We start from the raw sequence: 17,407 nt of genomic DNA on the forward strand, positions 1-17,407 counted from the left end.
AGAACCAATGTGAGCACCAAACGACTCTCAGTCGCAGCCTGGCCAACGTCGAGCACGCAACACGTTCAGCCATTGTACGTAAGTCACTAGCTCAATCAATGCATTTAACCATCAGCATATTTAAATACGTAACAACAATATTTTATGTTCGCAGTGTAAAGGCTTAACTGAGAATCGGAAGGTGACAACCATGAATATGTAACAATCCAACCACGGCAAACCGAAGGAAAACAATAGCCAGGTATCAATGTAACTTATACTACGCACCATTTCCATCATGGTAAAGTGCTCCAACATGTGAAAGTGAACAAACAAGGAACCTTGGTGTAATAACAATGAATTAACATAAAGCATTTTAATATTTTAACACTTTTCATCTCAGTATAAGTCAATAACATTTTAATTAATTGAAAAACTGCATTTGACAAAATTATAACGTCAAGATAACCCCAGTGTTCCACCAAACGATGGATAATTGAAGCAGAAAATCAAAACAGATTTTAAATGTTAGCAATAAGTGTGTTTTAATTATTTAATTATCTACATATAGATTGTTTTATATATGACATGAGATCATGAAGGGTACACATTATATGTTTCATTCACACAGTTCATGTGCATCTATTTGAATATGTAATCAGGCAAATTTTAATACATTTGAAAATGGCACATTAGTGCTGAAAACGTTTATGTTATAATTAATTATATAAAACTAGATAAGTATAGACGGTTTATTTCAATTTTAATACTGTATTGCTACTTGCTTATCGGATAAACCATACAACATGAAATTACATTTATTCATTCTATGGCAATAGTACATAGAAGACTGGGAATTCTTAAATTTTCGAAAGAAAGAAATATAATTACATATGGAGATTTTATTATTTGCTGTATCACTATTTAAGTTATTTATTAGAGCAAAAATCTGAAAATCGATAAATATGTCACTTAGGAGTTACTGCAGGAACAACGACGATATTCTTTATTACATAGAAATGTGCTCCTAGCGACGACGGACAATATTAGACTACATGAGAGTCTGTTTCGGGGCTGATATCGACCATTATATTATACAGCCTTGTTAAACCTTGTGATGCAATTGTGTATGCATTACATTACATTACAGATCACATCACAAAATCGTATTATAATAATTACAGTACAGAGTTTATCGGAAATACGACTATACGTTTGATTGAATCGTGTGATGACAGTATTACTGTTACAGGAAATATGACATTACTGTAGGAAAGGCAATTCTTCAAATTAAACAATTCACTTACAACAATACTAACCAAGTCACTTTATTGCCTCATACTGTTCATCACTCTCATCCAAGCATAATTGGCAACGTTTTCGGAAGTCATTAATTGATTTATGATAGATGTCCATTGGAATAGCGTGAACTTCTTCCTCATTTCCTATTTTCAGCATATCGACGTATTGCAGTTTCCAGGCATAAACCTTCTCCTTCAAATAACCCCACAACCAATAGTCACAGGCTGTGAGATCAGAAGAACAGGCTGGTCATTCTGTCGGTCCTGCTCTTCCCCCTCACCTGTTTTGTAAATCACGATTCAAAATTTCCCTCGCCGCAATAGTGTAATGAGTAGGGACCGGATTTGCAGGTTTTTACCTATTTTTCCCTTGCTTCTGAACTCCTAATTTCTTCAATACTTTTCCGAATCATGATCGTAGGAGTCTATGTGAATTCTGTTGAACCTACAAAAACCTAAATTGGTTCTTAGCACTTAAAAAAACCTAAATCATTGTTGATAAGCGTTATCCTGTATTTACTGTATCATATATTGATTTTTTTAGAGAAATATAAATACATTGACAGAGAGAGAGAGAGAGAGAACACTCTCGACGTGCCTCAATCCCTAAGGCAAAATCTCTACTTAGCAGTATGGCTCCCTTGCTTTTCTCAAGGCACATTTCAGTGCCCTTTCAAAATATATCGAGTACTTGGAATCTTCGTCGCTACAACTGAAAGATGCAATTGGTGTCATTGACTCGTTTGTACATAAACGAGTACCAGGACCCGTGGGTGAAGCCGTAACATTAAAACTGAAGAAAATATTGCAGAGAAATCCAGGGTTTGAAAAAATGAAAAATATGTGCTCCAATCTCCAGAGGGAAAGTTTCAATTGTCAGTTACCGTGAGTACCTGCTGCAGTGGCAGTGATGAAATTTGAACCTATGACGTCATGTGCTGTCAAAAGAACCTTTCCGTACTTTAAATGTATTTTGAGAGACAATAGAAAAAACTTCTCAATCGAGAATCTTGAGAAGTATTTGGTCATATATTGCAACCAGGAGCAGTACCATTAAATAATGTCTTATTTGTGTGTTTGTTACTTTTTAAAATAATTCTTTATCAAGTTTGAACAAATATAATTCAAAAGCTGTGTGTACTATACCTTTTATATATATTGAAAATTGAAATAATTATGTAGTTATATCTAGGAAAATTATATTAGATAAAATGTTAATTGTTAACAATAATTTATTCAAGGTACAAATAATGTTAAAGGGGAAGGAGCAAAAATTTCGAATATTATAAATTTTGATAAATAGTTTGGTTCTTGAAAAGGTCAGTTTCGTGATCCAAATTGCATTAATAAATAAATAAATATTTATTTATTTTTTAAAGAATAACTGTAAGGATACATTGGTAACGATCGGACAGTTTTTGCGACCCATTTCACAGGTTGGACATAAAACCTAAAAAACCTATTTTACCTACTCCAAAAACCTAAAAATCCGGTCCTTAGTAATGAGGGGGCGCACCGTCCTGCTGGAATAAAAACTGTTCTTGTTCAACACTTTGCATTACTGGCACTACAATTTCACAATACCGATCAATATTAACAGTATCGTCTAAGATTCGCATTCCTAACCATCCTTTCCATCCAGTTATAGCCCAAACTGTGACTTTTCCGCATCTTAAACGTCTCTCTTCAATAACTTGAGGTTTCTCTTTAGCATAATAATGACAGTTGTGTCGATTAACATATCCGTTCACATGGAAATCAGCTTCATCAGAAAAGTGTCATTTTCTTAACCAATGTTCGTCGTTTGCACATTCCCTTACAACAAATTCACACACTTCCATCACAATTCAGGGTCATGCTCGTTAAGTTCGTCCTCGGCAGTTGCGAGCGTCGTTAAATAAAACATAACATCGTTAAGTTCGTGAACACGAATCGGTTTGAAAGGACGGTACTTCTCACGCTTCAAAGCACGAAATACATTGGCATGACTGATATCAAGCTCACGTGCAGCTTGGCGGGTCGATTTTTGTGGGCTAGTGTCGAACGCTTCCAGAATCCTTCCCGTTGTTGCTGCATCCGTACTAGCACAGTCTAGTGAGTATAAAGTCACGAAGCTCAATATGTAATAAATATGCATCCATAGGTAGTTGCTAACCACTAAGATCGCTACTATCGCCTCATTACAGACAATGCGAAATGGTATCTGGTTCCTAGCAACTCATCAACTCAAACTTCGTGACTGTATATCCTAGTAGACTGTAGTACTACTGCGAGCCCGTTGTTGCTGCATCCGTACTACTGCGAGGTTCCAGGAGGTTTTCCTTTCTGGATGCTTCCCGTTGCCAGTCGTTTTCTCCACTTAACAATCGACGGCTGTAATGCTACGTTAAAATCACGTCTCTCCAGTTCTGCGGCTTCACGATCATTACCGTATCAGCCGTCCGCAAATTTGTACTTACGATGACATCACTTGACGCAAGCCGCAATACTTAAGATGTAATATCAATCGAGGAGTATAGAGCACTCCGTTCGAATCTACGTTAGATGCTCTCAACATAAGCATCTGACGTAGATTACACAGTATTGATTTATAGATGGACAGATATTTCTCTTCGCCTTTATTTTTACTGTGCTACAACAACCTAGGAAAATACGTCACAAATTGCCACTCTATTGTAACCGTAAATCATTGCTTGTAATATCTCTTTATTACTCTTAACTGTTTCATTGTTCATGAATTAAGTATTAATTTGAAAGTGAAAGTGAAACTATGTTTTATTAATCTACTATTGATTATCTTTTTAAGATCGTGATTTACTCTGAAACAGTTAGACATTCTTGTATACCTTTTACATTGATTATTCCTCAAACATCTCGTTAATCTTTAACAGGAGCCTTTTTTTCACTAAGATGTACATGCTTCTACATAATTCATGTGAATTGTAACTGTGACCATTATTTTATATTATCACTTTACTATTGTTTATTGGTTATAAATATGTATTTTGATGCCAACTATAACCCTAATATACCTCAGGGTGAAATAGGGTTTGTTAAATTGGATAATTAAAAAAAATTGCCACTCTTAATACAACTCGTAAATTTTCTTCTGCTAGTCACGATCTTTCTTTAGATATTACAAGTTTTCGTTCAGAAAACAAGCGTTCCGAAATACATTGAATATACAGCCAAACATAGCAGCTATGTAGGGTGGCTGCAGGCGACCTATGATAGGACTACACATATTTTCTATGAAGAGCATTTTAAATGAATCTAAGCCAGTCTGGTGTGTTATACAATGGCAACATTTTTTGTCCTCTCTTATTTCTAGTTCTCTTAATAACACGTTACTCACCTAGTAGACTTTTTTAAAGTCGTATTTCGAGTCCCGTGTATTACTACAGATATAAGTTGCTTTATGTTCAAATTTATTACTTCTATATATTTTCTTCATGCTTGGAATAACTCCTCTCCTGTTGTATTTACTTTAAGAGGTTAGGTACAGCTTACAGCAGTAACATTTTTGGAAACATTCAACATTTTTTTCCTCCATTACTGAATCTTGTACAGTAATAAAAATTGGTATGTGTAAAACACTGTCCTTCTGCTATATGAAAAAATATTTTTACGATTTAAAAAAAATATTAATTTTTTTTTAAATTCATAATGGTGGCAGTTTACTGCGCAGTGATGAAACTTTTCCCTCATAACCCATAAACTTGTTAAATTTTTCATGTTCTCTCTCTTTTATTTTATTGCTGAAATTCATGTTTACATTATCGTGCTCTTTCAACTACATTCCTTAATAAATAATATATATATATATATATATATATATATATATATATATATATATATATATATATATATATATATATATATATATATCTATTTTTTGATAGAAGAAAATACTGATATTTGACCATTTTTTAAAATGAATATATTTTTATCAGGCAATCTATCAAAGATAGAGAAGTGATCTTGCATCATATTGTAGATATGTAAATTTCATCACAGAATGTTGGATAGTTTTTTAGTTATGTGGGAAACGCTTCATCACTGCACAGTGAACTGAATTTTGAAAAAAAAAAAATATATATATATATATATATTTTTAATCGTAAAATCAAGTAAACCGCCACTGATAGTTACGTTTGTATTGGAGTTGTAGGAGAGTTGAACGGAGTGAAGCAGAGACAGTTTATTGCGCTGCTCCTGCGACGTCACTATTGCTAGTGATCACGATGACATTTTTGCCGATCCCTGCCGTACATTATTGCTCACGCTGCGACTGTAATTTGCTGTTCCATGTTCAGCGCTATCTTGACTAATGACGTAGTGTGGTATTGTTGTTATTTGAAAAGTTGCCTTTTCAACAGTAACGTAATATTTCCTATAACAATGATACTCTCATCACTCAATACAACCAAACGTATATTCGTATTTCTGATACACTCCGTATAGGATTAGTTCAAGTTTAGGTCAGCCTAGGCAACAGGAGTATCAGCCGGAGTTTGTTTTAAGGGTATTGGCAACAATTATTATGAACTTTCTGTTCGTATAATGGGTGTGGTTGGCATGCTTGTCATTGTTGCTTAAAAAAAAAAAGGAAGTAGTGGGTAGGTTGTGTCGGTAACACACCCGCGAGGCTCTATGTACGTGAATCCGTATTGGACATTGAAAGCCTAGGTCACACTTGGCGATTTTATAGCAAAGAGAACTCCAATTATATTGTATTGTATTTATTAACATTCCATGGTATTCATACATGCTTACAGCTAGAACAGGTATGCTCATTCTCTGACTCCCGATTACATTCTGTAATCACAACCTTCGAATGTAGAGCGTGCTGTTCCTCGTTCGAAGCTCGGATTACTGCGGAAGGCAGTTCAAGTACTTTGTAAACGCACGAACAGTGCGGGACAATAACACAGTCAAAACCTTCTGTAAGCAAACTATTATTCCGTACAGTGTGGGAAGAAGACTATTTTTGTTGTGAAAACGTGAAGTGTTTACTATGTTGTAATGTACTGTCAGGAATACTACTGAGCAACATAAAACATTATAGGCTCTGCCATTCAGAACATGCCGAAGTGACAGGGAAGCTGTTTTCTGTAATATGGATTCATATAATCAATTATTATTATTATTATTATTATTATTATTATTATTATTATTATTATTATTATTATTATTATTACTACTACTACTACTACTACTACTACTACTACTACTACTACAATTATTGTTATTGTGGTGATTTTATTCCAACAGAAATACATGTTATGATAAAATAATTTTTCAGGGGTGCAACGTGCACTGCAGTGTCAAGAATTGAAAGCACTTCATGATAGGCCAAACATTGAAGAGAGTCGAACAATTCAGAGTCTATATTTAGGAACAAGTTATGTAGTATGTTGGGAATTAGCTAAGGCACTAAAAACCCTTCACGGATGGTGAACTTGTAAAGAAATCTATGGTGCCTGAACAAAATATAGTTAATTACATCTATGTACTGGAACAGCTTAAATGTGAATTCATAGAACATAGATTTAATGATTTTAGACGTATGGAAAATGATATTAATCTTTTTGTTAATCCTTTCATTGTAAATTTAGTACAATCTGTGAGAGTGCACTTCCAGGACGACTTAATTGATTTACAAAGTCATGTAGAATTCAGAACTAAATGCGGAGAATATGACTTGCCAAGCATAGAAATATTCAAGAATGAATAAAACGAAATATCCCAAGATGAGCTTATTCGCTGTCACTCGAAATATGTGTGCAAACAATTATTTTCGAGAATGAAGGTTGCTAAATCCAAAAATCCAAACATAGATCCCGATTAACAGATGAGAATCTTTTGTGCATTGCAGTAAATTTGTTGGAAATATATTTCCGATTACTTGCAGAAAAGAATACACATGTTGAATGTGGAATACGAAAATATCATTATTTATGATATAATAGTATCATAACTGTATAAAATATAATAAATAATGTAATAACTGAATATTACAGTATGTACTCTTTCCTTTTTCAAATTCAGTTTATTAGCCGTATTTGTAAGACAGTGAGAGCGATGCCACAGGCTGTGCTGCAATGTAGTTGCGGAGCCCAGTTCGTACACAGTGTGTGTTATGCAATGCAACATCATCTGTGTAATCGGCGCTTTTACAATTTTGAGCATACCTGAGCTAGAATATGGAAGAAGTAAAAAAACTTAATACTATTATAAAATCTTAATTTGTAGTCACAGTCTAGATGAAATATATATATAGACGATATTTACAATATAGTCTACTAGTACAACACAAAGATTTAGTATCAATTTCATGTCATGTCATGTCATGAATTCACCTACAGAATAGAAGGCGTGAGAAATTAGGTACTTCTTTAATTTGGCCCTAAATAATTTTATGTTTTGAGTTTCATTTTTTATGTCGATAGGGAGGCTATTAAAAATTTTTACTGCCATATAACGCACTCCTTTTTGATAGCACGATAGACTTGCCGATGGAGTATGAAAGTCATTTTTTTGACGTGTATTTATGCTATGAACTGTTGAATTAGTTACAAAGTTTTCACGATTACATACGAGGAAGATTATTAATGAAAAGATATACTGACAAGCCATGGGCATTATTTGTAGTTTTTTAAAATAGCCCTACACGGTTCCCTAGATTTGGCACCTACTTTGTTCTAATTACTCTTTTTTGTAATAGAAATATATTGTTACTATCTGTGGAGTTTCCCCAGAATATTATTCCAAAACTCATTACCGAATGGAAGTAGACTATGCAAAGTATATTGTTTTCAAGGTATTGATATTTACTATCTTTTGCATAGATCTAATAGCAAAACAAGCTGAATTTAGTTTGGGGGTAATTTCTTTAATATGATTTTTCCAATTTAACACATTATCTATTTTTAAGCCAAGAAATTTGGTTGTTGTTATTTCTAATAGGGATCTATTATTAATTATTGCGCTAGAAATTTGCGACGTTGAATTTGGACAGGATTTAAATTGAATTATGTTGGTTTTGTTACAATTTAATACTAATTTATTGACAGAGAACCAGTCACATATTTTGAAACGAATTTCCTCTGTTGAAGATTGGAATGTGTTGGAGTTTTTGGCTGTAATTACTATACTTGTGTCATCTGCAAATAATGTTTCATTTTTAAGATTTATTTCAAAATTATTTAATGATTCCCTGTTTATATTTGTGAATCTCACTTTAGTTGTTTTTTTTTATGATTAGTTAATATTTATACTTAGGATTTGAGCATCGTGATCCGAGAGACCATTAATTATTGGGGTTGTTTGAGATATACCTATTTTTTCTTTTCCGATGAATATGTTGACTATTGCAGTAGCTGAATCCGCTTGTATTCTGGTCGGAAAGTTTACTGTGTAAATTAAATTGAAAGATGTTAGCAATGAATTTAGTTGATCTTTCTTATTGCTTTCTGTTTGATAATCGACATTGATGTCTCCGCAAATAATGTATTCACGTTTCAGTTTCTGTAAGTATTCTAGTGTCTTTTCCAATAAATGAATAAAATTTTCGTAGTCTCCAGATGGTGCTCCATATAGACATATTATAATGAAATAATATGTTTCATTTTCTAATTCAACAGCACAAATTTCTAAATCCCTGTCTTTGCAAAAATGTGAAAGATCAATATTTTTGAAATTAAGGTCAGATTTGAGAAATACACTCACGCCTCCATCCTCAAGAGTTTGTCTGCAGTAACTAGCACCTAATTTATATCCTTCCGGTGAGAGAGACAATATTTCCTGTTGTTTCATATGGTGTTCGGTAATACATAGCACATTCGGATTTAAATGTTCGGAAACTAAGGATGCAAGGAGTTCATCAGTCTTATTTCTTATACTTCTTATATTCTGATGGAATACACTGAATATTGATTGTATTACGATTTGTTGATTCTGTTTATTATTATTATTGTTGTTATTTTGACTTTTTTTATTTACCCTAAAAAAGGACAAGCCCTATGACGGATTAAAACGGGAATTTTATTGTCACACTTGCCATGGTCACATTGAAGACTGTCAGCAATGAGACGCGTTAGCGAGTCCTTGCCTCGAGAATTCAAATGCAGTCCATGATTAGTGTATTCCTCTCTTACAATGGAGGATGTGTCTATAAATGTGGGCTATGTCCCTCTCCAACTGAGCCAAGTCAATCTGCAGATTTACACTCTCAACCCTCCTTGTCATGCCTCCGGAAAAGGTTCACAAAACCCACATTCGTATGGCCACTCTTCTGTGCAATGTTGTGTATATCTCCATCAATTGAATAATTGAGGTTCCTGCCTAGGCTGTTTCCTGCACCCTCCGCTATAATTACATGATTTTCTTTACCAAGATCTTTAGCAAGCGCAGATAGATCCCCTACAACACTGGACAGAGAAGCGTTGGGTTTGAAAAAGCTGGTAACAGCATATTTCTCACCCAATGAAGCCTGGAGCCGCTGACTTATTCCTCTACCATGGCTGATACCTAACAAAAGTATCTTCTTCCTACGCTTGGGCTCCGATACTGAGTTCGAAGGAGCATCAGATTCAGGTTCTAGAGAATCCAGAACAGACAATCTGTTGCTCAGTTCCACTTCAGTACTAGAGGTAGCAGTGGCAATACTAGGGACACTGGAACTCTTCCCTTTACGCTTCTGATTAGAGACCACCTTAAACTCTGGTGATTTACTTCTAACTTTAGGCTTTATTTATTCAATACAGCCGGCATTTCAGAGTTATGTTTATTTTTTATGGACTTAAATAGTACTTTTTGTCCCGGAAAGTGTCGTGTAGTTCTGAAAAACTTTTTCGAAGATGCCACTGCATGCATCTACCTAGTTATTCTAGCAGACAGTTTTGAAAATAGAAGGAAATAGTATCTGTGCAACTGAGGTAGTAAAGCAGTGGTTCCCAACCTTTTTTGACTGACGACATACTTTACCGAACGCCCACGATATCGCGACACACTTACTCTAATAATAATAATAATAATAATAATAATAATAAATAATTATAATGATGATAATAGTAATAATAAAAATAATATAATAACAACCAGTTTTTTTTTCTGGAGAAAAAGGTGGTGAAACTGTGTAGAACGTTTTATAGCGGACTAGGAGATGATTACTGTTCGCTGCAGGGGAATTTTGTTGTTTTTAACCTCCTTTTCGTCCAACTAAGACTTTCAAGGTCTAATCGAAACTCAAAAATTATATTAAAAACATAGTTCCGCGAGAAACTAAAAGCACTGATGACAACTTATATGTAGTGTCGGACATCCAGTGTTATAGATAGTTCATTGTTAACACGCAATCGAAAAAAAAGCAGCAACTTGAGTGGCTTTACGTGGTCTTATGGTTGACAGGCCAACACAATATTTTTATGGTAAAATATGCTGATTCACACAAGTATGACGTTGAAAACGGCAGTTATAAATGTATTTTTAATTTATTCGGGACCATCGACTGTTTTGACAAAACATTTCCGCATCTAAGACTTCGGGATTTTGTTTATATTCGTCTCCTCGCCACGTAAAACCATATTACAAGTAGTCATCACTATATTTATAAAACGCAGTGCGTTTTTCTGATCCTGAAGTGAATTTTCACTCACATTTTTTTTTAATTAGCACTGCTGTCACCTATACCCAGAACTTGATTCAGGTTGTCTTGTTTGGAATTTAAAATTTTCCCATGATAACATATAAATAAAGCATTTTTAATTAAATAGTCCCACTATCACCCGCTCACACGTGTATATTGAAACTGACCAATATGTTCTGACGATTCTAAACTCTGGGAAGAGTAAACGAATTACTAAGCATTGTTGCAGGTTTTCATCTTTCATTGGTAAAGTCTGTGTCAAAATAAAACTTCGTTGTAAATAAAAAATATGTTGTAAAGGGACTTTCTGAATGGCATAAAATTTATTTTTCAATTCCAAAATTTCGCGACACACTCCATGGGACTGTGCGACATACCAATTGGGACCCCTGCAGTAAAGTGTGTCGTCAGTAAAAGCTAATGTAAAAAAAGATCGTCGGATAAGAGGAACAACAGTAGACGAAAGTAAAATGAATGAGTGTGGATGTGTATGTATATAGATCAAGATTGGGAAGGTTCAGCATACGAAGAGTTAAAGAAGAGAGAAGACGGGAGAGCGGAGAGAAGAAAGAATGGAAATGGGCGATTGGAGCAGTGATAGTGATGATAGTAATAATGGGAGGAATTGAAGTGAATCCGAAACCATTGAGTGTGAAGAGCGAAGAGATGAGAGAATTAATTAAAGAAGAAATGAAATTAGGGTTCATAAAAATTAATCAGGAAATAAAACTGCAGTTACTTTTTCCCTTTTGAACTGGCCCGTCGATATATGCATTGAAAAAAGAAAAGTGGCAAAAATTGTTAAAGTATAATTTTTTGTCCGATTCACTAAGGGTGAAATATTTAACTAAATATTGCTTTAGAATTTGCAGTATACATTACGTGATTACTTAAATTTCAAGGATTATGAAAGAAGATTGTAGCAAGTAATGTGCACTTAAATATGAGATACGGTAAATTCAGCAAAATGAGAAAACAGATTATTAGGACCTTTTTTTTACCCGTGGATAGGAAACTAATTTTATTAATTGTCTTTAATACCACTGAATTCAGAATGATTTATTATATAATTATGGCAATTTTCTTGAGCTAAACTTTTGCACTGAAATGATTTAATCGTACAGGAATCAATACACAGTCCACTTAATTCTTATTCAAGCTACAAAGCGTTCTCGTTTTTTCTTCCAGAAATGTGGTAGCTTTAACGTACAGTGTTTGTGAGGAATGTTTAAGCAATGTTTTTGAACTATGTTTGCGCGTTATACCCGGAACATGTTCTAACAATATTTTTACGTTCGTAAATTTTATTGTTGTTAGCGGAAAACTCCTCCACCGACAGTCGGTCGTGATCAAAGGAAACTTGTTCGCGAGGAGTTTAGACATTTCGCCAAAGCGGCACTCCACATTTATTTTTCGGTAAGGACTAGAAGCGTTGAGCTTATAGATTTAATTTAAACCATTTGCGTAAATTTCAAGAGGAGAAATGGAGTGGTCCAGAGCTGAAACTGTCGAGTTAATAGGATTATGCGAAATAGAGGAGTGTTTGTGGAAAACGACGTCGAAGGATTACTGTACATAACGGTGAAAAGCAATTAATATGACAAATATATCTTCTCAACTGAAGGTTTCGACAGCGTAGGTAGAAAGGAAAATTAAAGCATTTCTGTTTCAGCAAAGGAGAAGCTTGATTTGGATACTTTAAACCAGTAGCTCCCAACCTTTTCAGTGTCACGGATCCCTTGAAGTTCCTACTTCGGATCCCCAGAAATATTTTGTATAAATTTAGGCCCATAAATATGTTCTACTCATTACATATTTTTATAATATAGTGAATTAAGTACCGTTAATAAATTGATAGCGATATTAAATTTTAGTTTTAGCTTTTGAATACAATTTCAACTTGAAAACACATAAATACAAAGGCATCACGTTTTCCCAAGAAATATGAAATTACGTAGTTTCTTAGACTTGCCATAAGGTTGTTATTGGGGGTGGTTGATATTGCCTTTTAGCTGGCAGTGTTGACAAGTCTGGTTCAATTGTACATACTCTTAAATCGAAAGTTTAACATTAAATTTACATGTATATCAATATTCTTCATGGAGACCAACAGAAAATGTACACTGGAGACAAGTATGTAGATTCAAATGACGTTTAGGTGTTGTGTTGTAGATCGGAAGGCATGTGGATACACGGGTGAATACAGATAAGATCGCAACAAGGTCGTTGTGGGAAACATGATTTTTAATCTGTAGTCAGAAGATAATAACTAACAGCTTTTTTGACGGACGAACTGTTTTTTGTCACACAGAAGGGTTTTCACTTAATTGTTTTTTCAATTGCAGGAAGGAAAATATTCCCTTAATTTTAATGTTAATAAATCAAGATATTCTTCATACTCTCAACGATATCTGACAAGAATTCATGTCCATTTGTTGCTAGGAAGTTACTTAGATTGGGAAATTAATAGAATTCTCGATTGACAACACAGCTAGACCACAAGTGTATTTTTTTTTTATCTTTGTTTCAATCTTATTCTGAACGGTGAACACCTAAAGCTGGACCCTGAAAATTGAATTCAATGAATTTAAAAATCTAAAGTAACAAATAGGTATAGCTCGAACGGAATCTGGTGAAGCTTGACCTTGATAGCGAAACCAGTTATACTGGCGTTTAGGAGTGAAGGGGGTAACGCTTGTTCAGTTTCGCTTGCATCTCGTCACTGTAACATCGATCGGTAGCCGACTCCACACCACACTACTGCTCTCTCCCTCCAAGCTTCACTAGGTTCCGCACGAGCTATGTTTGCAAGCCAAGAGAAGTTCCTCAGGTGATCTCATTCCTGGTAAACTCTGTTATCTGGCAAGTCTGACACAAGCAAACAAATATTCCTTCAAGCTGAGAAAAATCAGTTTAATTGAAATGTCGTTTGAAAAATATATCTTTTTCCTTCGGACCCTTTTCGACCACAGATTGGGAACCACTGCTTTAAACAAATACATCTGATTATGGTAAGAGTCTTGCTAGAAATCCCAAAGTAATTGCCAGTCACTCCTTCACTTTAATAGCCTTTCTGTAATTGGTGTCCTGTTCAGCGATCTCCAGATCAATAATATTGCCTGGGTAGTGTAATCGGTTATAACGCTGGTCTTTTGTGCTCAAGGTTGCGGGTTCGATCCCCGCCCTGGTCGATGACATTTATGTGTGCATAAATGCGACAGGCTCATGTCAGTAGATTTACTGGCATGTAAAAGAACTCCTGCGGGACAAAATTCCAGCACACCGGCGACGCTGATATAACCTCGGCAGTTGCGAGCGTCGTTAAATAAACCATAATGTAATTTTTTCGCTAATATTCACTAGTGTCTCAAAATCATTTTCGTAAAGTTTCTAAATCCATTATTATCTTAACTAATTAGTACTGACAGTAAATTTTAACTGCTACGTTTTATTAACAGTTTTTTCATCCACCATTCCCGTTTATGCCTTTTCTTGTTCGTTTCGCTGTTAGTAATATTGTCACAGTGCTGCAGAGCACATTACTAATTGAAATTGTCCCGGAAAAATGATGTAACATCAAATTATTGAAACGTGTGACTTAGGTAGAAAAAGTAATTTTTTATTCGACCATATTATAATACGATAATTACAGGTGACGTAACTGTACCTTAATGACATACATTAAAGTACTGCTCTTCATTATGTCATGGTAACTATGGATTTCCAACTAAGCATATGCGATATGATTAATATCATACGCGTAACAACCCACAAGCCTTGAAAGAGCAATCCAAAATGGCAGGCACAAACTGCACAATCAACAACGTGTATTTAAAATAAAATAAATTCTGTTCATGTTAATTTTAATACTCTAGCAAATTGAGTCCACTTCCTGTGTTTTAATGTGTGTTGCTTTGAGGTTAAAATCTTCAAATCAAAGTTTTGCAAGAAAAAAAAAAAAAAAAAAGCAATAAATACTGCGTTGACACAAAAGTGCTCCGTGCCTGCCATCTGTTGCACTACTCGGGGACACGCTGAAAAGACACTCATGGTTCGTGAGTGTCATCTGTTGCAATAGTCGAGAACATGCTGAAATACACTCATGATCATCCTTTCATTATCAGTGAAGTAACAAGATAATAGCCTATATCTAAAAGAACTCAAAACTTACGTTCGTTTCATAAACATACTCGCGTCTTAATTACTACCATTGTAGGCTCGTTGAATAACATACTATTTAAGCTTTAAATTGTAACAATAAATGATAGCATCCGATATCTGAATAAACTTATATCCTTTATTAGTCAAATGGTTCTGTTAGTAAATATACCCCTGAAATTGTATTCCTTTTCCTTGAAACGTGTATTATAGATTTGTTGGTTACACCCTTATTCCGGGGAGGTTTTCAATTCGTCTTCGCTTCTTGACATGACTTCAGTCACTCACGACCTCATTCAGAAACTGAATCAAGTTCGTCGTCTTGGTTTGGGCTTGGGCGACGAAGCCATCTGTGAACGTGTTTGTGAAACAATGTTCGTGAACAATTTTGTCAACTTTTGTTCTCGAAAAAGTTCGTGCTGATCTGGACTCATCTTTATGCATTAATGCGAGCGCTGTGATACGATGTCACGGAGCTATGAGGATTCGAGTGTGTTCAAGAAGCGGCATAAGTAGCAACGATTTTCAAGTCAGTACATTTCGTAAACGAGGAAATGCAGAACGAACGACTATCACCACGTTCCTTAACGAACGAAAATTAGCTTAAATATGCATGTTCATTAAATTAAAGTTATACGACCTGGAACGGTTCCCTTGTTAGTCCCAAGGTAGAAATTGTACACGAAAATATCTGATCCCACCGAGAGTCGAACCTGAGCAGGCTAGTCTGGAGGTACACGCGCTACCACAGAGCTAACTCGGCGGACATTTATAAAAAAGGTTGAGAAACACTGTTCCATACATCATGAATAGTGAAAATCCTTGTTTCCATGCCGGTAGCAGGATTAGAATATTAAATTTAATATTTTGCCTGTCACTACTAATAATCTATATTTATTCTAAGTATAAGTTTTTAAAGTTCCGAAGACGTACTTGCTTCTGTAACATGTAGTCGTGACGGTAATTATAAAATCGCTGAACTTGTGTAAAGGTTAACTCACCTTCTGATTGAATCATCATTGAATGTGTCTGAGTTAATTGCACGACATCTTAGTCATATGTCTTCGCATGTAGCATGTTTAATTAACACTGTTTGTTCTTGTGTTGCAGGCTTGACAAAGAGAAGTTCGAGCTCATAAACGTAAGTACCTCTGAGATCCCTTGCATGGCATTAAGTCCTCTTTTGTTCCACGTCTCCCTCTATATTAAATTAGTTTTTAATTAACCATTTTGTGTCGCTTCGGTGTGGCGCTTTGTGTTCTGTAGTCACGTGACCAGTTACTATTATGTTTGTCACTTCCCTTGATTCCCCATAGGAGGCACATAGTCTCGTACTGCTTTTTTTTTTTAACATGAAACACCTATGATCGAGGGTCAAATCGTTACGAAAATTTCAATATCTGACATCACTTGCTTAGTAACGGTTGTGGGTTAGAATAGAGCACTTTATTATATAGTAAATATAGGGAATATAGTGCTTTAGGTTAGTATATCACACTTTTCTAACGTCACATGATTAGCAACGGATCAGACTCTTGTATTGATCTAGCGTTTGATAAAGATATAGAATTACTCCAACAAGCCAATTCAAATAAAACACAGTAATACCATTGTAAATATGAATAAAGTCGTTTAACATGTTAGGAATTATTGTTGATTCCGAGTTTACATGGGAAAGTCATATTGATCATATTTATACTAAAGTTTCAAGAACCTTGTTTCTCCTTAAGAGATTTAAGCTGTTGTACCTGAAAACTATATTCTTGATGCTTATTTTGTTTACTTTCAAAGTACTCTTACCTATGGAATATTGCTATGGGGCAACAGTGCTTTTATAAATAGGGTCCTATTGCTTCAAAAAAGGGCCATAAGAATTTTATCACATGCATCTTTTAATGAACATTGTAAACCATTATTTGTGAAATACAAAATCACGACTGTAATAAATTTATACAGAGTGATTCAAAAGTCTCGCGACATAGGACATCTCCGTTATTAGTGTAAGTACAAAAAATAGTTTCAAATAAATGTTTTAGATATTGGTGCGTGTAGTTCTTTGCAAAATTAAAAGAAAATCGTAAGAGCCATTTTTTAGAAAATTGCAACAAACATGTTCGCGTTTCAAGTAAAGTACCAGTTTGGTTAGGGAAAACGCATTCAAAACTGAGGTGTCACATCTCTGGAGCGTACGAAACTTAAATTAGAAATGTGGTTTAGGTCGCGCGCCGTAATTAATAAGTTGTGTTTTTGTGTAGACAGGTGAGTAAGTGCTAGTTTCACCAGTGAACCGGGTAGCAACAGACAATGTACACAATTTCTG

General features: G+C 34.8%; 1 protein-coding gene across 2 annotated transcripts in view; it reads left to right on the forward strand.

Moving 5' to 3' along the window:
• Nucleotides 1-17,407, forward strand: part of Invadolysin (leishmanolysin-like peptidase, invadolysin) — a 690,653-nt gene that overhangs the window by 550,318 nt on the left and 122,928 nt on the right. For both annotated transcript variants that reach the window (XM_069818006.1, XM_069818007.1), the window contains exon 3: nucleotides 16,198-16,228. In XM_069818006.1, the coding sequence (XP_069674107.1) occupies nucleotides 16,198-16,228 (31 nt within the window). The remainder of the gene's footprint in view (nucleotides 1-16,197; nucleotides 16,229-17,407) is intronic.

This window comes from Periplaneta americana, chromosome 2, assembly GCF_040183065.1.
Source record: "Periplaneta americana isolate PAMFEO1 chromosome 2, P.americana_PAMFEO1_priV1, whole genome shotgun sequence".
Taxonomy (NCBI): domain Eukaryota; kingdom Metazoa; phylum Arthropoda; class Insecta; order Blattodea; family Blattidae; genus Periplaneta; species Periplaneta americana.